We start from the raw sequence: 21,267 nt of genomic DNA, 5'->3' as shown, positions 1-21,267 counted from the left end.
ATGCCTACTATCTTTTTTGCTTCTTTTTTGAAAAGCAGGTTGAGCTAATGCATTGAGAGTCACAAAGCTTTTGGGAGTCCCTTGGCGTTTATGTGATTAAAAGAACATTGAGTTTAATTGCAGTGTTGCTGTTAGAAACTGTGATGTTTGAAAACAAGTCTTAGCTATTAAATCAGTTTTCAGTAAATAGATGCAAGAACTTGATTTTCTTTTTAAAATGTTTAGAAAATTAGTGTGGATGCTAGTACTTTTGGAATGAAGTCCTAAACATTTTTGCTCTTCAGAAATAAATTTGAAATTAATATGACTGTGAAGAAATAGTGCATTTTTTCCTTTAAATTAGAGTTTTAAAACTTTACTGGCCAGTTGTCCCTGTCTCTTCAATGTGTTTTTGCCCCCACAGTTACAGAACTTGAAAAAGTTCTGAGATCCTTTCAGCCCCAGGAAGCTGTTCCCCTCTCTGAAGATATAACCTCCCTTCATTAGTAGATACATTAGGACTTTTGCAGCTGATCATGTACACAAGAAGCTCATAACCCTCTTTGGCTAAAATGGCATGGGATGCTCAGTGACTCTTCTGCATCCCTCCCTACAGTACAGCTATCACAGGCAGTAATTGGCCTGGCAATTAGTGGGGACACAGCCTGCTTCGGGGAATGGCATCACGAGAAGCCCCACAGAAGCCTGGTGCCTTCCCCAGGGGAATGACTGTTAGGGAGGACACCGGGGTCTGTCTCTGGGCTGGCCAAGGGTAGTTACTAAAGAGGCCTCACAGCTTGCAGTAATTAATTCTGACAGGGGACTGGCACAGGGCAGTGATTCAGTAAACTCCTTGCTTCTAAAACTGAGGATTGCCTGTACTGTGATTAGTTGCTTCACCTTTGCTACTTGATAATCTGTGGATTTACTTTACCAGTCTGTCAAAAGCTTCTCCCAGAATAGGTGGAAGAGAATCCTGTGCCAGTTTTCCCCTTTTGCGGTTTCCTTGGAGCATTGCAGCATTTTCAAAAGGATGAACTCTGCCTCCCCAGCCTGAAGATGTTTTCTTGGTATTTCATGGAATGTTGCAACTTAATGCTTTCTCTCCTGAGCCTCCTGCTTAGCATGCTTGCCATGAAGTGGAAGATGGTCTTTTTAGAGAGGGACAAACAATGTTGGACTGGTGCTGAGGTCTACAGGTAACTGTGGTAAATGTGTCCTGAGGATTGAGGAGAGGCTTCTCCTAGGCTTCTGTAGAGATTCTGGCTCTGGATGCTGGGGGAAGAAAACTGTCTGAGGTGGTTCTTGTCTATTCCCTGGATATTCTTCTAAGCAAGGTAATTCTCAGTTTGGGGTAACAGTCCTGGGGTCAAGGACCCATAAAATGAGTATGCTGTCAGGCAAAGGACAAAGATCTCTTTGTATGTGTATTTATTCCAAATTTTGCTCTCACTTGTGTGATGCCTCCTGTCAGTGTTCAAGTCCCTGGCTCTTTGCTGCAGGAATCATACTCTCCAAGCTGCAGTGTAAGCCACAAGGCTGAAGAGAACATTATGGGTTGCCCCTGTTGGCTCTAACATCAGGACCATTCTTGCTTTGATAGGTTGTGTTAATGCCAAGTCCTCATCTGTAAGAGTAGCAGCACAAAGATCTGGAAAACAGGAATGGCAAAGCCATAAAGACAGTCCCTGCTTGCAGCCTGTGAATTTTGAAAGATCTTAGTGAACCAAGCCTGTCATATGAGGCAGCATAGACTGAAGTGTGTGGTTGGACAGCAGTGATATGTTTGCTCAGCTTTTTTTTTCCTTTTCCTTTTTGATTTTTTTTTATTTTTAGTTTGACTTTCAGAGGATGCCATCTCTTTTAGTCCCAGCTAATACATCAAAAAACCTCACTGTCCCTGTACGTTATCTGTGTGAAATCTCTGGATGACTGAAATTTGAACCAACAGCTTGAAAAAGAAATGAGTGAATATTCACTTCAGCTAAAATAGGGAGCACTGAACGTGAATTTGTGTTATATGTTGTAAAATAAAGTTGAAAGGAAGTGGGTCATTATTGCACATCATTTTTTCTTAATAACTCCACATGAAATTAATAAACCTTAAACCCTCAGGTTTTAGAAGCTGCTCAATATAAGAGTCAAACGATAGGAAAGAGGAAATAGGAAGGGCAAAGCATTAGGACTTCAATGACTTATGTTTAACAATTATCTAAGCACCAGTTTCTAGTTTCAGTGATCTCATCTTCTTGGCGCATATTAAGCTTCAGCACTGTTAGTTAATTATGTTGAAAAAGCTAGGAGTTCTTTTTCTGGCAGCGTTGAGCAAGTTCAGGCAAGTGTGTTTTTTGGGGCATTGATTTTTTACACCATCTCTGTGGCCACTAGCTTTGGTGGAATTGCTGCCTTGCCAGGAAACACCAGACTTTCTGCGTAAGTGTTGAGGTTCCTGATTCTTCACCTCCAAAGGACTCCAAGGTTTTCAACTGACATAAAATGAGTGGGCTGGACAGACATCATCTTTGCACAAAGCAAACCTAAGTTCAGATTACTTTGAAGTAATTCAAACATGGGGTGGGATATTATGTGACTTCATCTATGTAGGTACTAACTTCTTTTGCAACAGCAGAAAAATCCCAGAAGTGCTTCATCCTCCTCCTTTCTGCTTGCTTTTTAGAGCAGCAAGAGGGCCTCCTTCATGTGAGAATGAGCAACAGAAATATTCTCTCAAGAGACAAAAAATTATCAGTAGGAGCGTTCTCCAGGTCTTATTCCAGAAGTCATATTGCACCTGCAAGGCTGGCAGCTGCCATCCACATTGTCTTGTTTTGGTTGGGCTCCCCAGTGTTGGAGGTATACTGTTACCTCCTTACTTGTGCTGCTTGAGGTACGTTTTCTGCTCCCTTACAAACTCATGATGATAATTTTATTTTGGTTACCATTATGAGTTTTTCCTGTGGAAACTCCTGAAAAAGCAAGCATAATTTCAAAGCATTCACAAGGGGTTAAGCCCCCCTGAGCTCACTATAGGCCATGCTTTCTCTGAGTATGGCAAGCCTTGCATTAGAGGAATTTGCATGTAGTGGTACTGTGTGCTGTGACTGTCAACAGAAATGAGAAGGCTGGTGTGCATCTATCCCGGAGTGCTCTAATGAGCAGCACCACATCTACTCAAACTATTGTTTATAAAGAGATTGTTCCAAGCATTCACCCTTAGTGAAAGGTCTGAATGTGAAGCAGTCAGATGAGGGGAAAAACGAGACTATTGTTAAATATATTCATTTTGAAATCCCCGAAGGAAACCTCATTTCAGTGAACCTAAATGCTTTTCAAAGTGGGAGACTAAACGAAGTTTTTCAAGAAGGTAATCTGAAGAATTTTTTTTTTTTTTTTAAAATTTAGAAGTGCTGTTGGTTGTGAATAGGGTCACTGCCTTTTTTGGAGGTAGGTGAATCATCTATAATGAGACTTAGCTATTGAATTTTACTCCTTTTCTGCTTTTGGTCTGTTCACAAGCTCATCATGAGATTTATTTGTTGTTCAAAAATCTCCCTGCATTTCTACTCAATAATGTTCCCACATGAATAGCTGTCAAATAGCTGGTATTGCTTGAGGTCTGCACTCCAATACTGGGCTGTATGGCTAGTTGCCTGGGTTACCTGTGTTACATCTATCTGTTTCTTGTAGTAGAGCATTCCTGATACTACTCAACAGACTGTGAATTTTGAATAATTCAGTCAAATGTGAAATGCCAGCTGGTTTTTTTTTTTGGTTGTTTTTTTTATGACTACTGATGTCTTTGAGATTGAAAAATAAGCGACTATTCAAAAATTTATTTGCACCAGCTCTGAATGAAGAAAGAAAACACAAATGAGATCCACATGTATTTCTGAGATGAGAGTTGCTTGCAATTTGAGCACCTTTTACAGGGGAAATGAAAACACTTTTATTTCATTAATTCTTAGGATTAATTTCTAACAATGGGATTTTTAACAGTCTTTCAATTGTATGTAATTATTTATTTATGAGATAATTACAACTATATGAGAGATTTAATCTCTAGGTGAATATTTTTAGAGCTAAAATATCAAAGGACTCCTAAAGAAAAATGAATTAATCTTTGCATGCTGTGGAGATATCACATGCATTTGAATTGAGTGGTCCATTCAAATATCCTTTGAAATATGAAATCCAGTAGAAACAAGGTAAATATATTTTCCTAAGGATATTTATTTGGCACTGGTCGTGCAATTACTTACATATAGTAATAGTTGTATTGTCTTCATGGCAGCTAATTTTATATACATATAAAGCGATTGTTTGTGCTACTACATGTCAGCTTGGGGCTGTAACCCCATGACATTGGCAGTTCATGCAGTGGTGAGTCTTCTGCCCATGTATCAGGATTACAGTCATGCAATTACACAATCTCTCATTCTTCCCCCCTTGTGGCAGGGAGCACAAGTGAATCAGCTTTTGACATGCTTGGTGTTCTCAGAACTCCTTCTGACAACATTTTTATAAGGTACTTTTAGAGAACAGATAAAATCTCATACTATACATCATGCTGAAAATTGCCAAGTGAACACAGGTGTCAGTCTCCAGCTATACCATAAGAAAATTAAGCAAAGTGGAATTGTTTGAAGGGCCTTTTTATGAATGTCAGGTTTTGTACTACTGACTCTTTGACTCTGGGACTCAACACCATGCACAAGCTCTTTGCACAGGTCCCAGGAGGGAGATTCTCAAATGCAAAATGATGTGGTGTGAGAAGGGATTTTCAAAGGCTTACAAACCAGACAGGTGAGGAGAATTGAGCCTATCAGACCTTTTTTCCTGCCTTTGAAAATATCTAAGCACCCTCGAATAACGATTTTTTCTGTTAGCTGTCATAGCTGTCACTGATTTATTCTTTTTCTTTCGGTAGTCCAGTTTATAATGCAGGGCAGTATCTGAATGAAAAGAATAGACACTGTGTTTATCCCATTTCTTAACCGGAGACCAGGTTTGGAGCTTGCCAGGGCTTATCTTCTCTGTATCTTTCCTATCAATAGCAGGACAACCAGTCTGACTCCTGAAATCACACACACACTTGGCCAGAGAAGCTACCCCAGTGTCTTGTTTCTGACACAGGCAAATTGCAGTCATCTGCAGGACAGTGTATGTCTAAAGCCATATGGTGGTATTTTCCTGATGTACTGCTTTAGTTGCCATTGACTTTTGATTCAAGGGCTCTGAAGGAAAAAATCTGCTATATTAGTATTTTATAGCCCTTAATTGGATTTTCCTCTATGCATCTGTTGAATAATTTTTGAACCCATTAGATAATGTTTCATGAGCATGACTGTAAAGTATCTTTCATATATTTTTGAATAAATAAGAGAAATAAAATAAAATCATACTGAACACTGTCTTGTGCTCCTGGCACAGTCTTGACTGATGTCACTTGTTATAAAAATTATTTCTAATCCCTCATTTGGCACTTTGATTCTTCATCTCATTTTGCTGATTTGACTAACAGAGCAGCATTTTAGTGTAAGGCTCTTCGAGAACTTCAGAATTTATACAACGTGGAAAGCCACCTTTCCTGCTTCAAGAGCCTGTCCATAGGTTGTAGCAAATCCACACTTCACCCCAAAGATGAGGTGGAACTGAAAGTAAAGACAGATAACCAGATATTGCTGTAGTTTGTAGAGGAACCAAGTATCTGGGGCCACAGTCTAGGGAGTATGCCAGAGACAGGTAAAAGATTTGAAATCAGAGCAGGAGAGCCTGGCTACCCCTGTTTGTGCTTGCATTCATCAGCCTACATGTAACAGCAGTGTAATAATCAACTTTGTCTTCAGACGAGGCTTTAAAAAATGTATTCATTTCGACACCCATTGCTTTGTTCAGTCATTCCCACTCCAGTGCGCTTATCCTGTGTATAATATAGGGTATCACAACTGTAGTTTACCATGCAAAGAAGGCATTTACTAGGGTATCTGTGTGTCTGGTCTATAAAAAGTGTCGCTATATAGTTAATATTTAAACTCCCTATCAGTATGCCTCGATGTTTGTAGGCTTGAGACACAACTTACCAAAGCCCGCAAGCTCTAGTGCACTGAGCCACCTTTGTGTGTCTGGGCAGATGGGTGGGGGGAATTGTGTATTGCTGACTAATGATCTGAAGATGGCAGCATTGGGTGAGCTTTGCACTTTCTTGGCTAAGCAGGGCTCTCTTACAGATAAAATTGTAGTTGTTGCATATGGCAAATTTATAAATCAGCTTTTAATTTGAAGGGCTTTTCTTAATGCTGTAGTTTGATACCGCAAGTTAGTAGTAGGCAGACATATTGCCATTTATGTGTTTTATTTTTTTAGTTATACTGAGAGTATAAATCTTATAAATACTAAAGATTGGCTCTCACCAGCAAGTGTTGGCTCATAAATATGACTCCCTTTTATAACAGTAACAATTATAATAACTTTTGAACGAATATAAAAGAAGCTCTCTCTCTACGTACTGTCTATCCATTAAGGAGAAAGTGGAATCAAGTCCTAACTGTCTCATGGACAGGATACAGTTCACCCTGGACATCAGGGATTGCTCTCTCCTGCACCTGTGTTAGCTCTTTGTCTTCTGCGCTTTCCATCCCCTGGAATGCACATCCTCAGAGGAGTGGAGAACGTTTCTCTTCCTTCCCTCCACTGGCCCTATAGATTGCTAAGTGGGCATTTGACTTTCTCCTGGCAGCAGCATGACATTGGTTTGGTCTTCTTCAGCCTAAGAGAGGCCAGCAGTAAAGGTGCCCCACATATGGGGACAAAGTTCTGCTCTTACAGATCTAAAACAAATACCCGACTGCTTTTTAGCTGCTGTTGGTTTTAAGAATGAAAGTGAGCATGATCACTGTGTTTTATCAGGAGTCAAATCCTGTTGTATGTCTGTCAGAACATTAACATTCACATCATAAGAACTACTACCTGATAGGTTCCTTTAAGGAACCTTGAGGAAGAGGGGAGCAAATTCAAAGATGTTGGTGGGATTTAAGTGTAAAGCTGAGTAGTTAGTTTCTGACAGTGTCAGCATGTATACAGCCAGGCCTGTGGCCTACTGATAGTTCTTCTGGCAAAATATTTAGGCAGGGAGGCTAAGTTTGTACTCTTCGTGGTAGGTCTCTCAGCTTCACTCATTACTTCTGTGATGGCTTTGTTATTTTGTGTAACTGGCTCTTTGTCCCCGAGACAACATTTTTGGAAACCAGTTGTCTTGGCTGCCTCCTAAGTGGTGACATCAGCTCACTGATGTACTGAAAAATTTTATGCCAGCTTGATTTACCTGAGTCAATAGCAAAGCTGAGGTGAAAATTTGTTTTTTTTGGGTTTGTCTCTTTGTTTTGTTTTGTTTGATAATATTGTACTTTCACCTCCCTTCATGGATATCTGTGTTTGACTGCTGTGATGGGATCTGACTTAAGACATTTGAAGTCTCTGCAACTGTTCCTTCTTCTCAGCTGACTTAGAAGGTTTGGATCAGACACAGGGTTCATGTTTTTATTCTTTTTTTATTATGCCCTTCTGCATAGTGCTATGCTGTATGAATCACTAGATCTACAGAAACTTTTATGAGGCTAAGCAATTAATAATTTCTGAATTTCTAAAGATTTGTTGAACTTAAAATAGCTGTTAATTTCTGGTCTTCTACATTTAACATGATACTCAGTCTGGAAGAGTTGAGAGTTAAGGAGGAAGTGAGTGGAAAAAAAATCATTGTATTAGGATGCATTCTGAAGTTATTTTAAAAAATTAAAATTTAGTCCAAAATATTGTTTTTTTTCTTATCCTAAATTCATATCTCCTGCAAAGACATGTAAATCTTCTAGGTTCAGTGTATTTATGCCCCTTTGCACCAAACCCGAAACTGTCAGATAACGTAATAAACACAAACATGTACAGGGAAATGTGTTTATAGATGCGCAATACTTTCGTATGTTGGAACTCAACTTCCTAAAACCTTCACATGTAGAAATAGTTACTATCTTAATCTCAACTGTTTGATCTAATATCAAAAAGCAATCTTGACGTGTCGTAACAAAACCAAAGTAAAACTCAGTACTATAGGAGCGAAGGGACCATGATCTTTTGCGTTTAGTGGGCAGTGGGCCGTCGGTGCTTCTTATGATCTTCTTAATTTGTAACATTTAACTTTGTTGAGTGAGTACAGCAAAGTTGGGTGCAGTACTGTTATGTTGGTTTAGCACATCTCTTTTCACAGTTTGTCATCTGTTTTACAGGTCAGATATGTTACCTGATTGAATGTAGACCTAAAGAGCAATTGTAATTGTTCAAGTGAATTCATTGGTCAAGTGAATTCATTTGACTGAGTATAAATTTCTTTCTGCAGTTTAAGAAGCCAAATGCCATATTCATTCTTTATTTATGACAGAATAAAATCTAGTGAAGACTAAGGCCACAGCTCAAGAAGGCTGTTAAGTACACACATATAATTAAATTCATTCTAGCTCAAGACAGCGCTTAAGTATGTTGCAGACTTTAAAGCGGTATCAGCTTGAGCTTAAAACTGAGTGATCTTAGAGATCTTCAGATGTTCCTAGACAGTCATGCCAACTACCTTGCAGGATTTTATTTTAACGCATCTAATTTATTTCTCAAGGTTTCAAATATCTCTGTGGGTTGCTATCAGCACCTTTGATACCTAAAAATGATCTTCCTTGTCTGTTCTTAACTGGCCTTGTCTGTTCCTAACTGGCCATTCCTGTGAACTGCTTGGGTGCCCAGACAAAGAACAAAATCTCAAATTTTTGTGCAAAGCTTCCTTACTGCTGAACATGACATTTCAATTACTTAGCAGCAATAAAATACTTTATCTGAGATTATATTCAGAATAGGTAATTCTACAGAAGTGGGACAAACAAGTGAATATGGTACTGATTGTTATTGCTGAAGTGCCTGTTTTCAACTGTTCTATTTGTATCTGAATATCTGTATATCTTACAGTGCTATTTCTTTACGATTGAATTTGGCCTTTGCAAGCAAGAAGGACAACTGCGTGCTTATGGGGCAGGACTTCTGTCTTCTATTGGAGAATTAAAGGTATGTACCCTTAAAGCATAGTCAACTTTTAATCTTAACAATATAATAGTTGGATGTAAATATATTGACTTTCAAATAACAGTTAAAACTCAAGATAAAAAGCTTATATTTAAAATATGGTATTGACCTAAAAGCTGTGTTTGAAATATCAGCTGGCACTTGAAGCATGAAATGGACTTGTGAGGCCCAAAGTACCAAAGCAACTATAAACTACAAAACTGATTTCTATTTGAATTTTCATTTCTTGTAAAAGGAGGCTCAAGGGTTCTAACAGGTAAGAGTGCCTTGGGCTCTAAAAGCTTTGTTTGGATGAGAAGCACATATTTTTAATATCCACAAAAAAGTGTTAAAAATCAGGCATGATTCTGTTCTAAGTAATCCAGTGTACTTGAGTGGATTAATTATTGATATGAAAAGAACAACTTTCATTAAGTTCCTGATTCAGTAGACTACTCATATTAAAAATTAAGGAATATAAAGTCATGTTGAAAGTTGCCTGTGTGACAATACATAGAGCCCTATTCTTTAAAGGATGAAAGTGCTTAACCTTGTATGGTGTGAGTAGTTGTAGTGGATCATTTATTGCCTCTTTTTATGCCCAGAAAACATAGGGAACAGGAAAAAGTATTTTGTCACAACTGTAGTATTTTGGGACATAATACACCTCTCTGTTAGCAAAATAGGAGGGAAGGGTAAAGAGAGGGAGGAGTACTAACTTCAGGGACACAAATGAACTCTTGGTGGCTTTGCAGGTAAACATTTGGATTTAGAAAGCATATATGGAAGAGTATTGACAACTATTTTGCAATATACTTATTGTTTATTTGTGTTTAAACATCTTCCCAGCCTCCTGGGCTGGCTTTCAGTGAGCTACCTGGCAGTTTAATAGAAGTATCTCAGTCCCTTTTTGCTGTTTGTTTTACCTGTAACTGAGAATAGTTGTGGTAAAGCTCATTAGTAAGACTGTTATTCTTCCAGTAGTAAAAAATTTGATGAAAATTACCATCTCCAGTATTTTTTCTTTGATTGCATTAGAGTTGCTCTAAGTTCTGTGCATACTTCAGCCACAGAAGCATTCTGTATCTGTCTGGCAAAGCTTTATACTCACAGTGCAAAGATGGTTAAATGAAAAGAGATGAACACGTCCCACTTGTTTTCCTTTGGCCCAGCAACATTCAGTGCTGAGCCCCAGACTCTGCAGGATTCCATAAAGGATCAGGCCTTTTATTTAAACTAACAGTTAAGGTCACTAGGTGATGACCCTGAAAATTCCTACCACATCATTTACAAAATCTAAGGGCATAAGAAAGAGGAAATGAATAGTCAAGAACATAATAAATCTTCTACCATCAATGTCATAAACAAATGCATTATTCTTGTCAAGTCTGCATATTTGGTGCCACACATTTCTGATCCCAGACCTGTGTTCTTTGCTCAGCAGTAAACTCAGAGTATAAATACAAAGAATAATCCTTTTGAAAAGCAACACTAAAAGCTAAATAATCTGCACATTAATGGACTATATTGATCTGCTACAGTGTTGTGGCCAGATATATATCATAATAATTTTGCCATAAGTCAATAATATTATATATTTTTCTATTACAGTACATATATATTTTGTGGATATGATGCCAGAAGAGACTATTAGATCATCTGATTTGACCTCTTGTGTATCATAAGATACTAAATTTCACCAGATCTTGCATATACCATACTTACTGAAGTTAGACATTTCAGTTACTGAGAAACTAAGCCCTTGTGTGCTGTGGGAACAGAACAGCACCAACAAGTAGACATAGACTCCATGAAGGGACTGATAAGGTGAAAAATGTCCAGAAAGTCTGTGGAAATGTGCTCCAGGGTAGAAAAAAAGGTAAAATTAAGGAAAAGAAATGCAAAAAAGTACTAAGTTTTCTGATAAAATGACCATGGGAGAAGCCATTTCTGACCACAATCCTGGCATGAATGTGCTTCTTGTCAACAAGATATATTAGGCAGGTGCTTAGGAAGGAGAAAGTCTGGGCACCCATGACTTTGGTACACAGCCTTGCATCAAGCCGTTGTCACTCTCTACTGTTTTTTGGGAAAGCAATCTCCCTCCTAGCACCTACTGGGAGGTCAGATTTCTTCCTTGACCTGAAGGTGTCTGAAAAGTCATGCTAGTAGACTGTTGTTGAGATCCTGATTATATTATATCTATTATATATTCTGATTGTAACTGAAATCCTTATTGATGGCAGCAATTGCTCTGAAAATGATGAGAACAACACTGGCTATTTCAGTGGTGAGTGGGGATGAATAGGAGACTCAGATTGCATGGCCATGACATCTCCCCCTCATGCGTGCAACACTCGTACTTCTCATAGGTGTCAGAGTGAAGACAGAAAGTTATTTCCTTTCAGAATTAACTGCTGCCATACTTAACACAGGGGTTACACATAGAAGAATTTCAAATACTTATGTATCCCTGTCACTAGGAAGGCAGATCTTGAAATGTTGAATTTTGTTACCTTGACTTTAGAGTCATAGAATAGTGTAGGTTGGAAAAGATCTCTAAGATGATGAAGTCCAATTGGTAACCCAGCACTGCCAAATATGCCACTAGGTCATGTCCTCAAATGCCATATCCACACACCCTTTAAATACATCCAGGGGATGGTAACTCAGCCACTTTCCTGGGCAGCCTACTCCAATGTTTGACAACCATTTCAGTGAAGAAATTTTTCCTCATATCCAATCTAAACCTCCCCTGGCACAACTTGAAGCCATTTCCACTTCTCCTGTCACTTGTTACTTGGGAGAAGAGATCAACACCCACAATCTCCATGCAGGTAACTGTAGAGAGTGAGAAGGTCTCCCCTGAGTCCCTTTTTCTCCAGGCTAAACAAACCCAGGTTCCCTCAGGTCCTCATCATTGTGCTCCAGAACCTTCCCCAGCTCCACCACCCCTCTCTGGACACCCTCCAGCACCTCAATGTCTTTCTTGTAGTGAGAGGCCCAAAACTGGACACAGAACTTGAGGTGTGGCCTCACCAGTGGTGAGGGACGATCACTGCCCTGGTCCTGCTGGCCACACTACTGCTGATACGGGCCATGATGCCACTGGCCTTCTTGGCTACCTAGGCACACACTGGCTTATGGTCAGCTGCTGTTGATTGGCACTCCCAGGTCCTTTTCCACCAGGACACTTTCCAGCCACTCTTCCCCCAGCCTGTAGTGCTGCTTGGGGTTGGTAGCCCCAAGTGCAGGATCTGGCACTTGGCCTTGTTGAACCTCAACAACGGGCCTCAGTCCATTGATCCATCCTGCCCAGATTCCTCTGCAGAGCCTTCCTGTTCTCCACCAGAACAATGCTCCTGCCCAACTTAGTGTTCTCTGCAATTTTTCTGAGGGTGCACAGGCATTTTTTATTAATATGCTTTTGTGAGCAAGAAGAAAAGCCTTTCTCCAACTGCTGTCCCTATTAGCTCTCTTTTCAATGCAGCACTATGCACAGGAAATAAAATGGTGGCCAATTTTATGTATAATTTGTATAAATTTCTAGAAATACATGAATCTATTTGCAGGGTAGAAATGGTGAGCAATATTTGGGCTGTCTAGAGGAGTGAATGGCTTGTTCAGTCATCCCTGTTTCTGTGCTACACTGCTCCACTTTACAGATCTGGTTAATAGCTCTAGTAACGAAGAACTGTAAAAGCTAGAGAAATGTGGGCACCAGCATATCAATATAGGATTACCTTGAAATCTTTTTCCCCACTTAGTATTTAGAATAAAATTTCAGATAATGAAAAATGCATCTCCTGATATGCATGCTATGGAAGCATCAAGTAAAAAAAAATTAAAAGCACAACAAAATAAGGAGAAAGAGAAGATTAAAAATGAAGCCTGGGGGGAAAAGAATAATACAGTTAGTAGTTATACAATATTCTGCCTAATATAGTCAGGTTAACTCTAGCTAACACTATTACACAGTATGTATTTGGGGCTTCGAGATAAGGTGGAAATAATGTACATTTCAATTATTAAAACTATTTCTAAAAGGCAGTTCAAATGTCTTCGGAAACTTTAATCCATTTACTTTGTGTCAGGCTCTCTTGAACTCTTTCATTAAAGGAGACTCCTATCAACTTCAGTTGGCTGTACATCGAGTCATGTATCCCTGTTGTATGCTTCTACATTGAACAGAGACGTAGACTTAAAATCTCTCTTTATAAATTTTTAAAAATCAAATACTGTATCCAATTGTATTATTTTGTTTTATTGATAATTTATTTTAAGAAATGCCAGCATTAGAATTTATAACCAAAAAGATTCAAAGGCAAATTTTGGCTCTGTTTTCTGAAGAGGATGAAGAAAACAACACCTGGATCCCAGATGCTCATTTAAAGACTCTAAAAAGAGAGTTTTTTCTGTATTTTTCTAGACAATATATGAAATTATACTGTTGAACAAAATTTTCTGGTAATATCATGACACTGTCAGATTCCCAACTTATTTTGTAGATAAGCAGGAAAACATTTAAGATCAGATTTTTCAAGACTCTGTGTACTACCCCTGGGAAAACAAGGCAATAAAATCAGTACTGGCACACACACAACTTCTCACCTGTGTTCCTATTCTGCCCTTCTGTACTTCTCAGACAGCGCAGTGTTTATAACTCATCTCAAGTTTTCCCCTTGCTAGCTGAAGGTTTTACTTTTTGGGTTTTGATTTATTTATTTTTTTTCTCAAAACTGAAAAGCTCTGAGTTGTATTATTGCACTCAATTTTTATACTCAAAGGTGAAATTACAAGACCAAACTCTTTTTTCATGTGTTGATTGGTGGTCACTTAGGAAATGATTCACAGTTGTACATTGTAAATGTCTGGTGCCATCTGACATGCCGTAGTATTTCTGACCAGCTGCCACTGCAGAAATGTCTAAAAGTCTTCTTTAGATCCTGTGCTGTATCTTCCATTCTCTGTACAATGCATCAGACAGCCTAGGCCTTAGAGACCTGAGGTTAGGTACCTCAATCACTCTTTTAACCTTTCATTGGCAGGGAGTGGAGGCATTTGTTTATTGTTCTGCTTATTTTCAGTATGGATGATTGTCTAATTCTTAAGCTGTCTGATACTGCTGCTTTTCCTGAGAATCAGTGATGATTCATTTCTGAGTTTCACTCCAAATTCTTATTTCTCGGACTGGAGTAGACTCACCAATAGTTTTATTAGCATTACCAGTACAGTCTGTAGGAAGGGGCCATTAGAGGCTGTTATCCCAGATCCGCAAGATGGTGAGATGCTCTATTTTACCAAAAGCTGTTTTCCATATGAACGTTAGCCCTAACATCTCATTGGAGGTGGATAACAAAAGAAGTTTCTGATGGAGAAATCTGTATTGGGTACTTAGTCATTTGAGTTCACTAAAGAACTGAATGGCTAACCAAACCATAAGTGAATAACATGTATTTAAAAAAATACAGGCTTGAAGTTGACAGCTTTTGGACTCACCAGACCATTTTTTTTGGTTGAGATGATACAGTTCATAATGTTGAGAGTGCCAAGGACTAGCATTTTAGAGCACTGTAATGTTTCTGATAAATGCTCTGGTCAGCTTTGAGTCAGTGTCTTGACCATTCTAGTTCACACTAGACAGTTTATGGTCTCTCTGAAGGTTTGTCTGCAGGCTCAGTTCAGTTGCTTAACTCTGGCATTGCTGGTGTCAGCGTATCAACCCAATAGCAGATGTTACAGATGCCAGGCTGTGGAATTTAAAAACACCATCCAGACTTGCAAAGATGGAAACATTGCTTTGGTAGCCATGACAATTCCTACTTGATCTAAGAGGCAGAAGAACATATCCTGGAAGGGAGATGGTATCTTGGGCGGGAATTCATCACAATTAACACCCTTTGTTCCCAAAGTCCAATCCTAAGAATAACTGATCAGTTGTCACCTAATTTTGAAGGCATGTCTGAATACTTTACCCTTGGTTTCCAGGTTGCATGTGTTCTGCTGTCTTCACGTTCCACTCTCTGCAGAGTTGCATTGTGAAGCAGCAGCTCTGTTCATGTATAACTAAACTGGGATCCAGAAAGTATGAGTCATTTCATATGGATAATCTGAGGAGAATAATAGAAAGGCTTTCTCAGAGGACATCCCCTGTGATAGAGTCCGTCTTTCCTTCTCTTTAAACTCTCTCCTTTTATAAAATTAGGGCTCAGTGATTAGAGCAGTTGTTCACACGGTAGGAGCCACTACAGTCGAGAATCCCTTCTTGACTCTGATAACTTCAGTCCCAAAGACTGGGCCTGGCCTATCAGAGGCCATTAGTAACTAGAGAAGTTAACACTGTCCCCCTTTCTGTTGAACCTTTCACAGTACAGGAAAGAATTCTTGAGCCAGAAGTAGTCAGTTCCTACAAAATAATGGCCTGCATCATAATCTTGATTTCCTGCAAGGAATCAACTTCACTCATTCACTCAGAGTTTTGAAACTTTGTGCTTTAGACATTTGAGGCATCAAGTCTTACCTGGAAGTACAAAGGCACCTTAAGAGGGGATTTTTATCTATAGTTACCCTACCAGGGAATCTATTATAACTCCTAGTGAAAAAAGGCAAATTCATTTTGATAGGAGGTAAATGCCTTAATTTATAAGCATTCAACCACACCATGGCTCTGCAAAGAGAAAGTGACAACAGGGATATAGGCAGGTGGTCCTGTTCCTGCAGTCCATTTAGAAGAGGATGATGGTTGAGAGATGATTTTTTATATTTATTTTCAAACCTGTTTAACTGATGGCTGGCTAGAAACAGCAATCCTTGTGAGAAGGAAAAGATACATGTACTAAGGAAAGTTAATTCCCTGACATTTTAAGATTCCATGCATTAATTTTTCATGTATTTATTTTTGGAGAGAGAGGAGGTGGGAGGAAGAGCCTCTTGTTCCAGTTTTCTGTCCTGTTATTTGTAGACTGCAGGTTGAGAGCTAGTATGATATTTTCAGAGCCTTTCACATGGATTTAGGAATGAGCATAAGCAAGAGCAAGGATAAAAGTTTGGTGAATACCTTAGGGTCAATACTTTACTCCACTATAAAGAATGTCCATGCAGATAGAAAGTATAGAAATCAGAGGCACCTTCAGACCTCTGGGATCTGCTTCCTCCCTGTCATTTCTTTATGCTTTTCATGCACATCTTCACTCTATGTAGATGTCAGGGGACTAAAGAAGGTTGAAAGGTGACCTAAATATGCTCTCCTTCCTTACCCTCTACTTCTGTAACAGAGCACTGAGAATGAAAATATGTTGTGCTCTAAAAGATAAGGTAGATCCAAAAGCCAACACAAGTATTCAAGTTGGAAGGGAAGCTAGAAAAGATTGTCCTGGAAAATGTCTCAGTACCTGATTTTCAGTTCTGAAACCTCTCTTTACCAGTGGCTTGTGCAAGTCATATAAAGAGAAAGACTAATCAGAAATCTCTGCTCTGGGTAGAAGCATTTGCCTTTTCTGCCCAATGTCTCTTCTGTACTTATCTATGCCTGTTTGTTTCATTATTTTTTCTTTGCAGTACTATATGAAGCATTATTACTCCAGTTGTGTGGCAGAAGAGTAATGCATTTCATTGTCATGCAATACATTGGCATTATTTAATGGGATTTCAAATTTGTAGTTTCACTTTTACTGTCAGGAAAATAGTATATGATTTTGGCCTGAAAATGTAAAGCACAGATTATGTAAATAGTTTAGTCAGACCCAATTTACCCACCAAGACAAGGATGAATTCTGCTAGTTAAATGAGATTTTGAGGACATACATATTTGTAATTGTATAGATAATTTTTCAAGAATGGTTATTTGGTGACTTTCCTTTTTCCATCTGAACATTTAGGTCTGTATGTGTTCATGGCGGGTGAATTGCTAACCTCCTCTTTATTATTTTATTATTATGGGGAAAAAAATCTCCCACAGTAAGAGCTTTTTAAGTAACAAATTCTGTTCACTTTTCAAACAGAAAAACCACTGTGTGTAAAACAAGATGGGTTACCAATTAGTGGGAAACATATAGCACAGCGATATAAAAGCTGTATATATGAACAGCTGCTGTAGATACACAGCAATATCAAACTCCAGTTTAACAGATACTGTGGTGTATTTTGCAGCATGCTCTCTCTGACAAGGCCAACGTGAAAACATTCGATCCAAAAACAACCTGTTTGCAAGAATGCCTTATCACTACTTTCCAGGAAGCTTACTTTGTTTCAGAGAGTTTTGAAGAGGCCAAAGAAAAGATGAGGTAAATTATTTTCCCAGACTCAAAAATCTAATTTTCTCTTCTTTAACAGTTGGGAGAAAAGAAAATAAAGGAAGATAATTTTCTTTTTTTTCTTTCAGGGACTTTGCCAAATCGATCAATCGTCCCTTCTCTGTGTATTTCAATCCATATACACAAAGCATTGAGATTCTGAAGGATACCAGGAGTATAGAAAATGTTGTCCAGGACCTCCGCAGTGATCTAAACACTGTATGTGATGCTTTAAGTAAAATGAACAGATATTTAGGGATTTGATATGTTTGGCACTGTGATTTGCTGTCAGTTGCTCTTTCTGTAGCCAGTTACATCACATGAGATGGCTAATTTCTCAAACCCATCAGTTTTCCCTTTACAGCTTGGCCTGTGGCTTGCATCATTGTGTAGCTCTGTCTAATTGTAATGTGCAGAGAAACCAAGGCAATGCTAATTTGTAAATGCAACGTGGAATGTGGCAGAATATAATCATCAATTCCTCAGCACAATGTCATGTACAAGTATACCATTAAAAACTTTCCTGGCAATGGTTTGGTTTCCATAAGATGATTCACTTCAATGTTTAAGAAATGGTGTTGCTGACTTCATTAGGTCTGAGTTTATTTCTTCATAATCCCTTGCCTTCCATAAGAATCCAGAAAAAAATAGTTTGCAGCATTTTCATTTTTTTGGTAAGAAATCTGTATCTCTTTCTATAGTGGTAAAGGCACTGTTTTGTCCATATATCTGTAACAGAACTTAGTGTCTCTTCTGACTGAACAATACAATTTATATACCAGTAGGTGTCAGAGATCAGGAAGGATATGTATTGGTACTAAAAGGTCTGTGAACATTATACATTTTGAGAACTCACAACTAACAAAAGTTCAATGTGGCTGAGCAATTGCAACACAGTAAAAAAAAAGAAACTTCTGACAGTTCATGTAGAGAGGTATTTGTAGTTCACACATGTTACTTGTGACAGGGCTGAGTGTGCTTCCTCTGAGAGTGCTATCTGGAAATAAGAGAGGAAGCACTTGTTTTAATTTCATTGTTTCATGTGAATCCAAAGTCCTTCTACATCCTTGTATGTCTTCTGCATTCCCTTTTGTCTTGAACTTACTCCTCTTGTATTTCATGCGTAGTTTGCCTTTCCTCATTATTCCACATTCAGCCTTGACTTGGCCATGCATGACTGGGTCTACACTGTGTCAGTATGAGAACACATAAAAGGGCAAATATGGAAGTTGTTATTTAATTATAGCCGAGATGATTTTCAGTTACTAGAATATTTGTGGAGTGATTAAATCATAGAAACACCCAAGCTGCCTTGCTTGTATCAGATGGATGCAGGTAATGCCTGAGTTAATAAACTCTAAGCTGGCAAGCTCTGACAGAAGTACAAGCTCTGTCTGGGGAGCACAGTGCAGAAATATTTGAGCTGGCTCTTATCTGGAAGCAATAATTATGCATGTCTTTCCTTTATCTGGGTTATTCTATTCTCCTATTAGCCAAGATAATGGAGAGTTGACTATATTGTGTGGACCCTTCTTAATGGAAACCACATGACTTATGCAGATCATGTCAATAAGGGTAAAAGTGTCACAGCTTGCCTACGTAAATGGAAAGTAGGTACTAAAGCTGCTGTCCCAGCTGAAAGAGTCGTGCAGAGACTCTTAAGTATTGCTAGCAATTTCAGCATAAAAAAGGCACCACTTGATAGTACCAGCATATCCTTAAATAAGAGGCAATCTATAAGGATAATTTTCACAGGGAAATCTGCCACATCCTCAAAGATAACTATGAGATAACAGAAAAGGCTTTTTTCTGTGGATAGTCCCTGCTGCATTCTAATGATGCTGTTAATAGGGTGTGGAAAAATCTAGTTTTAGATTTAACTGTGACTGCCATTGGTACAAATGAAGAGCTGTTGAGTTATCCCATGGGGATCAGCATGCCGGAGGAGTTTCTAACCTCCCAACATTAGTGCTGACTGTTAGCTAGCACTTAGCACAGAGGAATCGCTGGCAACCTTAGCAGGAAAGTTTCTCCCTCTTTCTTTCCATGGAATCTGAGGAACCCCTTGTAGTGCTTTCTGGAGAAAATGGACTGAACTGAGATTTGCTTTAACCAGTCTGAAAAAATTGTGCAAGAAACAGTAGCTCTTACTTGGTTCAAGAATTGGCAAGGTATTGTTGCTTGCTTATGTAAAATAAAGCCACAATACACAACAAAGATTCAAAGCTTACAAAGTTACCAAGGCTTTCCCTTGAATCAGAATTATGCAAGAAAACTTTAAATACTTATAATATCTGGATTTATTATTGACTTTTCTGAATAGCTTAAAATAAGAATTCCATAGCAGTAAAATAATAGAAGCATATCTTTGTTTTGTTTTGTGCTGTAAGCAAGTAAATCTTATTATGGATTAGGGAGAAACCCTTGAAATCCAATAGTCTTTCTAGGACTAATGATGGCAAGGAAACTGTCTACAGTGAAGATATAATGTCAATGACACAGAACATTGTCAAAGGATAATGGGCTCCCGCTGCTAGATATATGCTTAATCCAATGATTTTATTTCTATTATACAACATGATTAAAAATAAATTAACTATAATGGGCTAAGGAATAATAGTGATTTAGAGAGACAATCACTCATTGTTCTTACATAGCAAAGATGTTGTCTTACAGGCTGCAGAGCAAACTGGCTTTGGGCTTCAGCCATTCAGGAGCCAGTACTGGGAAGGAATGCTTTAAAAAGTGCACTGTTGCACTTTTATGAATTGCATAGTTCCAGCTTAGCTGAAATTCTTCTCTGTGGTTTTTATTAGCAAATTAAGATCAGCCATGCAGCAATCTCCTTGGATGACAAGCTCATTTAGGCATAATGAGGGAATTATTGACAGTTATCAAATTACACTAACGTTTCATTTGGAATAGGCCATATTTATATAAGGTACTTGTTTAGCTTTAGTGAGCTGGACTCTGGAAATTGGACTTCTGGCCTAGTCTCATTTATTTCCTGTGTAATTCTGAACTGATGCTTTATGGGTCTGAGATATATGCACTTGCTTTGCCTGCACAGAGTAAATGGGCCCGATCTTAATGAATGTAAAGCATTGCAGTGTTTACTACCATGCAAAGCCTAAAATGAAAAACAACACTCTGAGACATGGCAGCAAATACAAATACCAAATTTCATTTGCAAACCAAGACATGGTTCATGCATTTCATTTAATTTACTCAGTAGAGGGGGTGGAATGAGGAAGGTGTTAACATAATGTATTATGTTTTCCCTCTCCACTCTTCAAGACCTGTTGGGAATCCTGTTTTAAGTTTGGCCACTAAAATGCACTTTCACGAAATAAGGTGTCTTTTCCTTTCTTCTTGTTAGGATACCCCAATGTAATGAAGAAAATTCCAGAAATTTACTGTACTGTAATGTGTATTTACTGATGCGCTGTAATGGATTACAGAAAAAAGTTTCACGTCTTTGAAAGGACAGCCTGGCTCAGAGAGCTAAAGCTGCTGAAGGCTTTCACCTACAGGCTGCTGGTACAAATCCAGTCCAGTCAGCAGTTACTGAAAGCTATCACCAGCCAGCAGCAGCCTGGCTTCTGTGTGATGAACTGGGAGGCTGTGATTGCATAGTTTGGAGTAGAGGAGACTGAGGGGAGACACGATAACCTTTCTCAAACACATAGAAATAGCTGCAAAATGGAAGGGACAAGCTGTTCTTCAGCTTCAAGAACAGCTTGGACTTAAATTGCAGGAAAGGAACATTAAGTTATGTAACAGTGAAACATGGGGGACAGATTGCCTGGGGAGACTGCAGAGCCTCCATAATTTTTCAAGATAACAATTTAGGCTACTGTCTCTCACTCGCAGGAGAGAGACTGGCACAGTCAGTGCCATCTTG

The 21,267-nt window shown here is 38.7% G+C and overlaps 1 protein-coding gene across 1 annotated transcript in view; it reads left to right on the top strand.

The window, feature by feature from the left end:
- Positions 1-17,627, top strand: part of TPH2 (tryptophan hydroxylase 2) — a gene marked incomplete at both ends in the record, with an annotated part of 50,630 nt that extends 33,003 nt beyond the window's left edge. Inside the window, 3 exons of the mRNA XM_082279974.1 lie at positions 8,980-9,075; positions 17,221-17,354; positions 17,453-17,627. Of these exons, the coding sequence (XP_082136100.1) occupies positions 8,980-9,075; positions 17,221-17,354; positions 17,453-17,627 (405 nt within the window). The remainder of the gene's footprint in view (positions 1-8,979; positions 9,076-17,220; positions 17,355-17,452) is intronic.
- Between the last annotated feature and the right edge of the window lie 3,640 nt (positions 17,628-21,267).

The sequence above is a fragment of the Coloeus monedula genome (assembly GCF_965178545.1).
Source record: "Coloeus monedula genome assembly, chromosome: 4".
In the NCBI taxonomy this organism is placed as follows: domain Eukaryota; kingdom Metazoa; phylum Chordata; class Aves; order Passeriformes; family Corvidae; genus Coloeus; species Coloeus monedula.
The sequence above is the reverse complement of the archived record's forward strand: the minus strand, read 5'-3'. Positions and strand labels throughout refer to the sequence as shown.